General features: G+C 36.8%; 1 protein-coding gene and 2 non-coding genes across 3 annotated transcripts in view; all 3 read left to right on the forward strand.

The window, feature by feature from the left end:
- STIL (STIL centriolar assembly protein) overlaps window positions 1-12,667 on the forward strand; it is a 53,465-nt gene that overhangs the window by 16,851 nt on the left and 23,947 nt on the right. Inside the window, exons 9-11 of the mRNA XM_040231227.1 lie at window positions 6,086-6,236; window positions 8,156-8,265; window positions 12,351-12,465. Coding sequence (XP_040087161.1) covers window positions 6,086-6,236; window positions 8,156-8,265; window positions 12,351-12,465 — 376 coding nt within the window. The remainder of the gene's footprint in view (window positions 1-6,085; window positions 6,237-8,155; window positions 8,266-12,350; window positions 12,466-12,667) is intronic.
- On the forward strand, window positions 9,733-9,804 carry TRNAE-UUC. The gene has a single exon. It is a non-coding gene; the product is annotated as a tRNA-Glu (tRNA).
- On the forward strand, window positions 12,174-12,280 carry LOC120857183. The gene has a single exon (XR_005719640.1). It is a non-coding gene; the product is annotated as a U6 spliceosomal RNA (small nuclear RNA).

Genomic DNA, 12,667 nt, shown 5'->3' on the forward strand with positions numbered 1-12,667 from the left:
TTTACAAACCAGAAGAACAAACACACCAAGGAAAACAAACCTTATATTAAACAGGAATAAAACCAACAAAAAAGATGATGTTGTGCTAAACTTAGAAATATCAAGAAATTCACTTGCCTAACAACAGTACTGTAACACAGAAGATACATTTTTAATGAGTGGGGGGAAAAAACCTTTGGGATCATCTATTCTAGCATTCTATTTTATAAAAAAGATTAATTTTCATTGATGTGACTGAAAATAAGTTAGAAATTTTTTACCTTAACAAGTGTTTTATTTACTCAATGCTGCTGATAGTACCCTAAGAAAACACTTGAATTTTAATGTTCTTGGAACTAAAGTATAAGCTTTGGAAGTAAACTTTCTGACCTCACTTCCTCATTTTATTTTGTACATGATACCACTATTTGCCTCTTACTTTCTTCGACTATTAAATGAAAATTCCATATTCTCTTTCTGTCTGCTTTCGTGGCTATAATACACTTAAAAGAAATTTTAATGGGAAGCCAGTGCAAGTGTATGACAATAAATCAGACATACATAAAGATGCTAATAAAAATGTCTCTTCCACCCCATTTCCCCAGATACTCTATCCCCAGAGACAACCACTGTTCAAGGAGTGCTTCCTTCTTGAAGCATAGACAAATATCACCCTTCCTGACCTATAAAAGTTAAATCAAAAATGAGATCACACTGTTCACCCTTTTCTCTGTTGCTTTTTTCTTTATGTCACTATAACTTAGAGAGCATTACTAAATCTTGGCACATACAGATTTAACACATATGTTTTACAACTGAATAGTAAATAATAGATACTATATTTTTAAAACTGCTCCTTTTGCTTGCAGATAACTTTGTGTTATACATCTTTGTCTGCAGGTACTAGTATATTTGTAGAATAAGTACCTAAAAGTGTTTTTTTTCTGGGTGAAATAGCATATAATTGTAAGTTTTGATGCATGCTAAGTCGCTTCAGTCCTGTCCCACTGTGTGAGACCCTTCCAGGCTTCTCTGTCCGTGGGGTTCTCCAGGGAAGAAGACTGGAGTGAGTTATCATGCCCTTGTCCAAGGGATCTTCCCAACCCAGTGATTGAACCTGTCTCTCCTGCATCTCGTGCGTTGGCCGGCAGATTCTTTACCACTAGCGCCACCTAGGGAGTTTTGGTAGATATTGCCAATTTGCCCTTCAAAGGCTGCCAATTTATCATCTTTCTGACAGTGTCTGAGAGTGCCTGTTTTTTCCATCCCCTCACTAACACTGTGGAACAAGTATTTGTTGAGCACCTACTAGGTATCAAGCCCTATTTGTGATATTGGCAGTAAGCAGTACACAAAGTAAAGACCCTATAGAGAAAAGCATTAAATAGGAAAAGTAAAATAAATAGTATTTTATAAGGTGATCAGTGCTGTGAAGAAAAACAAGCAGGGGAGGCAGATGTCTTGATACAGTGGCAGGTAGGGTTGCAGTTTTAAATAGGGCAGTCAGGCAGGCGAAGACCTGAAATGAGGAAGTAAGCCATGCGGCTGTCTGGGGCAGTGTCCCAGACAGATGGGTACAAAGGCTATGCGTGAAAGATCACCTTGCATCTTTAAGGCACAGAAAGGAGGTAGTGTGGCTGGACAGGAGTGAGGGAAGGGAAAAACAGTAAGACCTCAGAGAAGTAACTGGAGGGCCATGATTAGGCTTTGATCTTTGCCAATCTGACAGATGAAAAATGGCCTCTTCTGATGTTTTATCACATCAACTTCTTGGAGCTTCCTAATCATGTCTCTTGCCTTTATTCTATTGGATTGTACATCTTTTTCACATTGCTTTATAACAGCTCTTTTTCTTATTCTCTGTATGTATGCGTTTATATAATACATAAAGTATACAGAGAAAATGGGCTTCTCTGGTGGCTCAGCAGAAAAGAATCCGCCTGCAGCTCAGGAGACATGGGTTCGATCCCTGGTTTGGGGAGATCCCCTGGAGGAGGGCATGTAACCCACTCCAGTATTCTTGCCTGGAAAGTCCCATGGACAGAAGAGCCTGGCAGGCTACAGTCCCTAGGGTTGCAAAGAGTCAGACACTAGTGAAGCAACTAAGCACACATGTACACACAGAGATATATGTATTTATTAAAATATATGTGTTATATGCTACAAAGATTTTATATATGTATATAAATATGTTATAAAAATGTGCATATGTATATATGTATTGGTGGGATTTTCAGGTGATGTAGTGGTAAAGAAGCTGCCTGCCAGTACAGGAGACACAGGTTCAATCCCTGGGTCGGGAATATCCTCTGGAGAAGGAAACAGAACCCACTCAAGTATTCTTGGAGAAGGCAATGGCACCCCACTCCAGTACTCTTGCCTGGAAAATCCCATGGATGGGGGAGCCTGGTGGGTTGCCGTCCATGGGGTTGAGAAGAGTCGGACACGACTGAGCGACTTCACTTTCACTTTTCACTTTCATGCATTGGAGAAGGAAATGGCAACCCACTCCAGTGTTCTTGCCTGCAGAATCCCAGAGACGGGGGAGCCTAATGGGCTGCCGTCTATGGGGTCGCACAGAGTCAGACACAACTGAAGTGACTTAGCAGCAAGTATTCTTGCCTGGGAAATCCCATGGACAGAGGAGCCTGGTGGGCTACAGTCCCGTCTGTGGGAGTCACAAAGTGTTAGATATGACTGAGCACTCTATAGATGCATAGGCACAAGTTTATTTCCCCCCAGAATGTCATTTTACTTGACTTTGGTTAATATTTTTTCCCAAATAGATGTTTTTTTAAAGTCAGATTTATCCTTTCTTTTTCTGTTTTGATTAGAAAGGATTTTTATTAAAATAAAAATCTCTTTAGATGCTTTTACAGTTCTTACATTTTAATTATAAAATGCAATTAGTTTTCCCTGCAATAAAACAGAAATTAAATGTTCATTTTGGCATATTAGTACAATTAAGTTTTATTATCAGTGACTGGTCTTGCTTTAATTACTTATTGATAGTAAATTCTCAGTAAAGTTAGTTTTGAAGCTTTCTCTGTTATTCTGAAGCATTAGGCAATTTCTTTGATACCTGGACTGTAGTGCCACCCTTTAACCAAGGAGGCATCAGTATCGCTTGACATAGCTTAGGTTGATACTTAACAGCATTCTGATCAGTGGTCTTATCTGACTCTCAAGCGACGAATTGAACAGAATGGGCATTCTGCCTCCTGAATTCCCACTGCCTTATTTTGTTAATAGTATAATATATTCCCAAATCATTTTCATTCAATATTTTACAGAGTAGAGAATTACTAAAAGTATTTTTAAATACTGGGTTTTGGTGTGTGTTTTAAGGACTCTTGATTACTTTACAAATATTTGTTGAGTCATGTAGTGAACAAGATTAATATTCATTTTATAATTGTTTACAGTAGTGAAATACTATAAATAATTTAAATATCCACTTTTAGAAGTCTACGTGAATCAGTAATAGCACATCTATATGTTATATTACTGGATAGTAACTAGCGAAGAATAAGAATATCAAAGGTATAGTATAGAATAGTGACATGGAAAGAAATCCAAGATTGTCAAATAAGAACTAGCAAATGCAATTAAAGAAACAGTTCCATTTACTATTGCAGCAAATAGAATAACATACCTAGGAATAAACCTGTCTAACCTGACCTGTACTGAGAAAGCTGTAAGATACTGGTGAAAGAAATCAGATATGATGCAAACAGGGAGGTGTGCTATGTTCTTAGACAGGAAGAATCAGTATTGTAAAAATGGCTGTACTACCCAAAGCAATCTATAGATTCAGTGTAATCCCTCTCAGATTACCAGTGGCATTTTTCACAGAATTAGAACCAAAAAATTATACAATTTTTATGAAAACACGAAAGACCCCAAATAGCCAAAGCAATCCTGAAAAAGAAAAACTGATCTGGAGGAATCAGGTTCCCTGTCTTCAGACTATGCTACAAAGCTACATTAATCAAGACAGTATGAAAAAATATGGTACTGGCACAGAAACAGAAATATCAGCCAGTGGAATAGGATAGAAAGCCCAGAGATGAACCCATACACCTATAGTCATCTAATCTATGACAAAAAGAAGAGCATACAATGGAGAAAAGACAACCTTCTTTAATAAGTGGTGCTGGGAAAACTGAACAGCTACATGTAAAAGACTGATATTAGAATGCTCCCTAACACCATACCTGGAGAAGGAAATGGCAACCTACTCCAATATTCTTGCCTGGGAAATCCCATGAACAGAGGAGCCTGGCTAGCTACAGTCCATGGAGTCGCAAAGAGTTAGACATGACTGATCAACTAAACAACAACAACTAACATCATACACAAAAATAAACTCAAAATAAATTAAAGACCTAAATGTAAGGACAGACACTGTAAAACTTAGAAGAAAACATAGGCAGACCACTCACTGACATACATTGTAGCAAGATCTTTTCTGACCCATCTCTTAGAGTTATGAAAATAAAAACAAAAATAAATAAGTGGGACCAAATTAAACTTAAAAGCTCTTGCACAGCAAAGGAAACCATAGACCAAACAAAAAGACAACCCCTAGAATGGAAGAAAATATTTGCAAATGAAGTGACTGACAAGGGATTAATCTCCAAAATATATAAACAGCTCATGCAGCTCAGTATCGAAACCAAGCAGTCAGTATGAGTTAGTCGCTAGTTGTGTCTGACTCTTTGCAACCCCGTGGACTGCAGCACGCCAGGTTTCCCTGTCCATCACCAACTCCTGGAGCTTGCCCAAACTCATGTCCATGGAGTTGGTGATGCCATCCAACCATCTCATTCTCTGTCGTCCCCTTCTTCTGCCTTCAATCTTTCCCGGAATGAGGGTTTTTTCCATTGAGTCAGTTCTTCACGTCAGGTGGCCAAAGTATTGGAGCTTCAGTATCAGTCCTTCCAATGAATATTCAGGACTGATTTCCTTTAAGATTGACCAAGTAACCCAGTGAAAAAATGAGCAGAAAACCTATATAAACATTTCTCCAAACGAAACATACAGACCAACAAACACATGAAAAGGTGCTCAGCATCACTTATTAGAGAAATGCAAATCAAAGCTACAATGAGGTATTACCTCACACCAGTCAGAATGGTCATCATCAAAAAATCTACAAACAGTAAATGCTGGAGAAGATGTGGAGCAAAGGGAACTTCACACTGTTGGTGAGGATGTATTATAAATTGGTACAGCCACTGTGGAGAAGTTAGTATGGAGGTTCCTTAAAAAATTAAAATTAGAACTACCATATTACCCAGCAATCCCATTCCTGGGCATATACCTGGAAAAAAATTGTAATTCCAAAAGATTTATGCACCCTAATGTTCAATGTAGCACTATTTACAATAGCCAGGACATGGAAGCAACCTAAATGTCCATCAACAGAGGAATGGATAAAGAAGATATGGTACATATATATAATATAGTGGAATATTACTCAGCCATAAAAAGGAACAAAATTAGGCCATTTGCAGAGATGTCGATAGACCTAGAGATTGTCATACTGAGTGAAGTAAGTCAGAAAGAAAAAAAAAAACAATAATCAAATAATATCACTTATATGTGGAATCTAGGAAAATGATACAGATTAATTTATTTGCAAGCAGAAATAGATGTGGAGAACAAACCTATGGATATCAAGGGGGGTGGTGGGTAGGATGGACTGGGAGATTGGGATTGACATATATATACTGCTGTGTATAAAGTAGGTAACTAATGGGAATCTACTGCAGAGCACATGGAACTCTACTTAATGCTCTGTGGTGACCTAAATGGGAAGGAAATCTGAAAATGAGGGGTCGTATGTTGTGTAACTGATGCAGTTTGCTGTACAGCAGAAACTAACACAACCTTGTAAATCAACTATACTCCAGTAAAAATGAATTGCAGGGTGTATAGGTTCAGTACCTGGTCAGGGAAAAGTAAGCATAGGTTTGCCTTTCAGTTTTCTTCCAAAAATTGGACTGTTTATTCTGTTAACCAAGTTGACTCACATAGAATTCTTTGATGTGCTTTTGTTATTTTCAATAAATTTTAAGTAAATGGCATTTTTTTTGTCCAGGGTTTTTTCAGAATCTGGAAATTTCATCATAGTTCTCTATTCTGTGACACATAAGGACCCTGAATTTTATGAATGCCTCCCTTGTGATGGCAGGTTACCTGACCTTCGATTCCAGCTACTAACCAGCAAAGAAACATTACGCCTTTTCAAAGTAAGTGTGATTGGATTGCCTAGCACACTAATGACTATTTAGTTAAATGTTGTTGTATATTGGCCTTTTAAACCCAATGGTCTCTACCCTTTAAAATAGTAACTCAAAGTATTAGGCTTTCTTTATTTTTGATCAGTCTTATATTAACTTTATTCATTTATGGTTAATTTCGTTTTGTAAATTTTAGGACATAACCTTCAGAACCAAATTCTAATACAGGATCAAATGTTATCCACAGAGTAACTTTTCCATGTTTTTCTAAAACCTTTTAAGGCTATATAAAGAATTCATGTGTTGTTTCATTTTATGATGTTGAGAGTTAATTTATGATCTTAGTGTTTCCTTTGTCCTGAAAGTTAATTTTTTAAATTACTGGTATAAAAAGTGATTTCTCATAGTTAAAAATCAGCATCTATAATATGTGATCCTTGGAATCAGAGTGGATTGTTGCTGTATCGAATAACATACATAAAAATACATTTAGGTGACGGTCACAGAAAAAGCAGGTCTTTGAAACCGTAAGTGTCGTTATGTAAAAGCATTCTAAGGCTGGGAATTGCCTCGTGGTCCATTGGCTAAGACTCTGTGCTCCTTCCTGGTCAGGGAACAGCTAAGACACAGTATAGCCAAAGAAATAAATAAATATATAATAAAGTTTTTTTTTTTTTAATTAAATTTATTCTTTTAAGAAAAACATTCTAAGGCCAGTAATAAAAAATAATTCTAAAAAAAAATTATGTATCGTTTTACAAAAATATTGACAATCCCTAAATCATGGTGTGTTTCTACTCAGATCTTATTTTATGCCTTTAATTTCATTTATAGGTTGTATTGATTCATGAATCAAGTTTTTGTATTTTAATTATAAGCATAATCATCTTTGATGTATAATTACTTATTTCCATTTTAGAGACATATATCATTCACTCATTTTATTCTTCAGATTGTATCCTCAGTTTAAAGTTACTATTTAACTGAATCTGGTTATTAAGTTATAAGTTATATAGTGAAGTTAACTTTTCACTTTCATTTATATAGGAAGCAGATAGATAGTTTTTTAAAAGGTTGCATAAAAATAGGACTACTGTATGACTCAGTAATTCCACTTCTGGGTGTTTATCCAAAGGAAATAAAAACACTAACTCAAAAAGATACCCATACCACCATGTTAATTGCAACAGTATTTACAATAGCCAAGGCATTCAAATAACCTAAGTGTCCACGGATGGATGGATAAAGAAAATATGACTTATATTATATCACATGTTTATATAATGGAAAACTATTCAACCATAAAAAAGAAAGGAAATCTTGCCGTTTGTGACAACATAGATGGACTTTGAGGGCATTATGCTAAGTGAAATTAACAAAACATAGACAAGTACCATATGTCACTTATATGTGGAATATTTTTTAAAAAATTAAAACATTTTGTTGAACTCACAGACAGAGAACAAATCGGTGATTTGCAAGAGGGTGACAAGGGTTAGCAAAGGTTTGAGGGTGGCCAAAATGGCCAAAGGTGGTCCAAAGATACAGACTTGCAGTTTTAAAGTAGGTAAGTCATGGAGATGTAATATACAGCATGGTGAATATAGTTAATAATACTATATTATATTTTGAAAATTCTTATCATAAGAAAAAATTTATCATCTGTATGGTGGTGAATGTTACTAGACTTAATTGTGGTGGGTGTTTCACAATATATTCAAATATCGAATCATGTTGTATACCTGAAAGTATTATAATGTTATGTCAATTATATCTCAATTAAAAAAATATTTTTTTAAAGAAAGATTACAGTTACAGAAATCATCATTCCCCTTCCCACCCAGTGTTTCAGAGCTACTTTTCATCTACATAGTATTCTCTGGTGTTTATTTAAGTCACATCTCAAAGGATGACCTACTTTATTTCAGAATGTTGAACCTTCTGACAAAAATCCCGTCTGTTTTGAACTGAGTGCTGAAGACCAGAATGCAGAAAGAGAGTTTTTTAAAAAAGTTTCTAAGAATCTTTCAATTAAGAGGTAAAAGATGTTTTTATTATCATACTTTTTTTATTACTTTGATTAGTTTTTAATAATTAAAGTAAGTCCCCAGTTATTTCTGAGGGAACTGTTTGTAAATCTTATACCACAGGTGTCCTTACTTTAAATGTATTCCTTCATATTTGTAAGTTGGATGATAATTTTAATGAAGTAACAACTCTAATGTGGTTCTCATTTGACTTGATTTATTACATAGAGGAACAAAAGTATTTGTCAAGAAATTATCTTACTTAAGAAGAAATATCCTGTTTTTGTGTAGTTTGCCTTCTGTCTTCCCTTCCTTGCAGTATTAAACCTAGGGCTATCAGATAAACTACTATAAAAATAACTCCTGCTATAAAAATAACTCCTCTACCTAAAACAGAAAACTTTTAAAGTAAATGCACTTGGAGAATATTAAATAATGGCTTGTGACTTTTTGGGTCCAATTTCTACTTTTGTGGTAAAGTAAATACTCCCTTTGTATTAGGGTTCTCCAAAGAAATAGAACCAACTAGTGCATAGAGAGATTTGTTATTGCTAGTCTAACAAATTACCACACACCTAGTGACGTCAGATAATACAAATTTATCACCTTCTAGTTCTAGGAGTCAGGAGTCCAAAATGGGCCTTTGCGGCTAAAATTAAAGTGATGGTAGGGCTGCATTGTCTTCAGAAGTTTCAGTGGTAAATCCACGTTCCTTCTTCCAGCTTCTAGAGGCCACCTGCATTCCTTGTTGTCTGGTGGGCCCTTACTCCACCTTCAAAGCTAGCAGCATAGCATCTTCAAATCTCTCTCTCTGACTTCTGTTTCTGTCCTCACATCTCCTTCCCTGACTCTTATCTTGACTCCATCTTATAAGGACCATTGTGTTTACATTGAACTCATCTGATCGTCTAGGATAATCTCCACATCTCAAGATTCTTTACCTTAAGGATATCTGTAAACTCCCTTTTTCCTTGTTCACTAACGTATTCACAGATTCTGGGGATTAGAAAGATGTCTGAAGTAAGCTCTATCTTTGGGCATTTTAAGTTATCCTTGAAACAGGCTGGGTCACCAGAAAACTATATTCTTATAGACTTGCAGGAACACCACCATTGACTGAAGGTTTAAAGCTTTTTTCAAGATTTTATTGAATGTTTATGGAAGAAAAAGCCAAGTTAAGGGGACGCTTGGTAATTTCTTTAACATTGTTGAAAAACAATGTCTGTTTTCAGCTCTGACCAAAGCTTAGATAAGGATCAGTCATTTTTAGATTTGAATTTTTGTAAAATGTTTATCCCTAGATAACTTTTGTTGCAATTGTATGTCAAGTTTTTTATTTTTGTTTGAGTGCTAAAAAAAACTCACAGTGAATTTTTTTTAATTTTTGGCTGTACCACACGGGATATGGGATCTTAGTTCCCCAACTAGGGATTGAAACTGTGCCCACTTGTTTTCTTTTTAACAGTAGTTGGGGGAATTCCCTGGTGTTTCAGTGGTTAGGACTCAGCACTTTCACTGCTGAGGCCTAGGTTCGATCCCTGATCAGGGAACTAAGATCCACAAGCCATGTGGCATGGCAAAAATTAAAAAAGTAATGTACTTAATTTCCATTTTGAGCCCCTCTTCATTATGCACAGTTATGGAAGCCAAATTTCAATCAATTCAAGGTCTGTTTATCCTGTTTCCTCTGAGGTTTCATGTAATTTAGAGGGGACTAATGCTATGCCCTATGCTTCCCTGGTGGCTCAGACAGTAAAGAATCCGCCTGTCAATGCAGAAGACCTGGGTTCAGTCCCTGGGTTGGGAAGATCCCCTGGAGAAGGGAACGGCAACCCACTCCAATATTCTTGCCTAGAGAATTCCATGGACTGTAGCCCACCGGGTTCCCCTACAGGTGGACTAGCTTCCATGCGGTCACAAAGAGTCAGAAATGACTGAGCGACTAACAGCCACTACTGGTGATGGGGGGTGACGTGATTCTCATCTACCCACACCACTTGCCCATCTACTGAGATGTTTTCTTTTGCATCTGATCTTTGACAGTCGGTTTGTGCAGGTTCCTGCTGCAACCTCTTTAACCTGTTCAGGTCACTGGTTCTCTGTGTCTTGTCCATGCTGCGCGGAGGCATATGAAATGTCATTCTGTATTCTCCATGTCCTTCTTGGGTATGGCAGGAGAGCTTTGTGGGATTGTTTCATTGCAGCACCTTGGCACAGAAAGAACTCTGTGTTTGCCTTTCCAGACTACCAGGGTTTGGGACAAAGGTCTGTTCTGCTGTCAGATCTTCCACATCTGCCTAAGGGTTTCTGTTGTTCAGCCTACTACGGAGACAGGACCCTTTCTTCAAAATTCCATTAATGTCTAAACTCTCTTAGGTTCCTTCTGGCTTTTCTGTCATCTTCCCTACTTCATCTTATTGAGATTTTATTTAGTTTCAGTTCAGTTCAGTCGCTCAGTCGTATCCGACTCTTTGCAACGCCAGGCCTCCCTGTCCATCACCAACTCCCGGAGTTCACTCAAACTCACGTCCATCGAGTTGGTGATGCCATCCAGCCATCTCATCCTCTGTCGTCCCCTTTTCCTCCTGTCCCCAATCCCTCCCAGCATCAAAGTCTTTTCCAATGAGTCAACTCTTCGCATGAGGTGGCCAAAGTATTGGAGTTTCAGCTTTAGCATCATTCCAAAGAACACCCAGGGCTGATCTCCTTTAGAATGGACTGGTTGGATCTCCTTGCAGTCCAAGGGACTCTCAAGAGTCTTCTCCAACACCACAGTTCAAAAGCATCAATTCTTCAGCGCTCTGCTTTCTTCACAGTCCAACTCGCACATCCATACCTGACCACTGGAAAAACCATAGCCTTGATTAGACGGAACTTTGTTGGCAAAGTAATGTCTTTGATGCACAAAAACTTGATGTATATAGTCTTTCAAATCTTAGTCTTAAACTCTAATTTCAGCATTTGAAGTTCAGTACCAACACTCAAAACTTTTTCTATTGAGGCACAATACTTGTGCCACAATAACTACAACTGACTAAATGGAAGGAGGTACTTCAGTTAGTCTTAGAGTAGTTTACCGTAACAGATATAAGTACATAGGAAAATGTAATTCCTTACTTGATTTTTCTAACACAGTGAGTGTTTAATGTAATATGTTTAATATAGTGAGTATACATCTCCTTCATCAGATGATAGATTTTTTTATGGTAAATTCAATATCTTATGTATTTCTATGCTCCTTAAAGTGGTTAATCAGAAAATGCTCTATAATTTGCTTTATTATGACTTAAGAATAACTGGGTTTTGGATGCAACTAGAGATGATCATACTAAGTGAAGTAAATCAAAAAGAAAAAGGCACATACCATATGGTATATGTGGAATCTAAAATATGAAATAAATGAATCTATCTGTGAAACAGAAACAGAATCAGGGACATAGAGAATAGACTGGTGCTCGCCAAGGGGCAAGTGGGTTGGAGAGGGCTGAATTGGGAGTTTGGGATTAGCAGGTGCAAACGGGTATATACAGAATGGGTAAACAACACAGTCCTACTGTGTAGCACAGGCAAAGATATTCAATTGATATTGAATATATAGTGGAAAAGAATATGAAAAAGAATGTGTATGTATCTATGTATAACTGAGTCACTTAGCTGTACAACAGTAATTAACACAACATTGTAATTCAACTATACTTTAATTAAAAAAATAAGTTAAAAGAATAAGTGGGTTAAACTTGCCATGGTCAGGAGAAGGGGATAAATTATTAAGCATGAGTCTGACTGGCTCAACTTTCCTGCTCATCTGACACTGGCTTGAAAAATAAAATACTTTGTGGTTGTCAGATACTAAATTAAGTGATCAAGACACTACTGTGTCTAATTAAAGGACCTTGTTCAGCTTCAAAATGAAAGAAGAGTGCTCACTTCAGTGGCACATATACTAAAATTGGAATGATACAGAGAAGATTAGCATGGCCTCTGTGCAACTGTGACATGCAAATTCATGAAGTGTTCCAGTTTTTTTTTTAAAGAAAGAAAGAACAAATGAATACTGATTACTGAAGACTTACTTTTTCTCCCCTCTGTTCTTTAGCTCTTGCCAGAAGTTACCTCCAGGGAAAATGCCAACGAATGATCATGACTCTGGTGTTGAAGATGAAGATGTTTCTCCAAGACCAATTCCTAGTCCTCATCCAGTGAGTCAGAAGGTATCACTGGTCTTAGAACTCACCTTTGCAGTTAGAAACCTAAAAGTCTCTTCATGTTAAAGCACTCAATAATATATAAAGATAAATACCGTATATTCCTCACAGGTACATTTAATTATCATATGTAATAATATATATAAATATGTACACATATTGTAATAAGTAAGTATAGTGTTTCCAGAGAAAACCAAGGAAAAGAGAT

Source organism: Oryx dammah, unplaced genomic scaffold, assembly GCF_014754425.2.
Source record: "Oryx dammah isolate SB20612 unplaced genomic scaffold, SCBI_Odam_1.1 HiC_scaffold_28, whole genome shotgun sequence".
In the NCBI taxonomy this organism is placed as follows: domain Eukaryota; kingdom Metazoa; phylum Chordata; class Mammalia; order Artiodactyla; family Bovidae; genus Oryx; species Oryx dammah.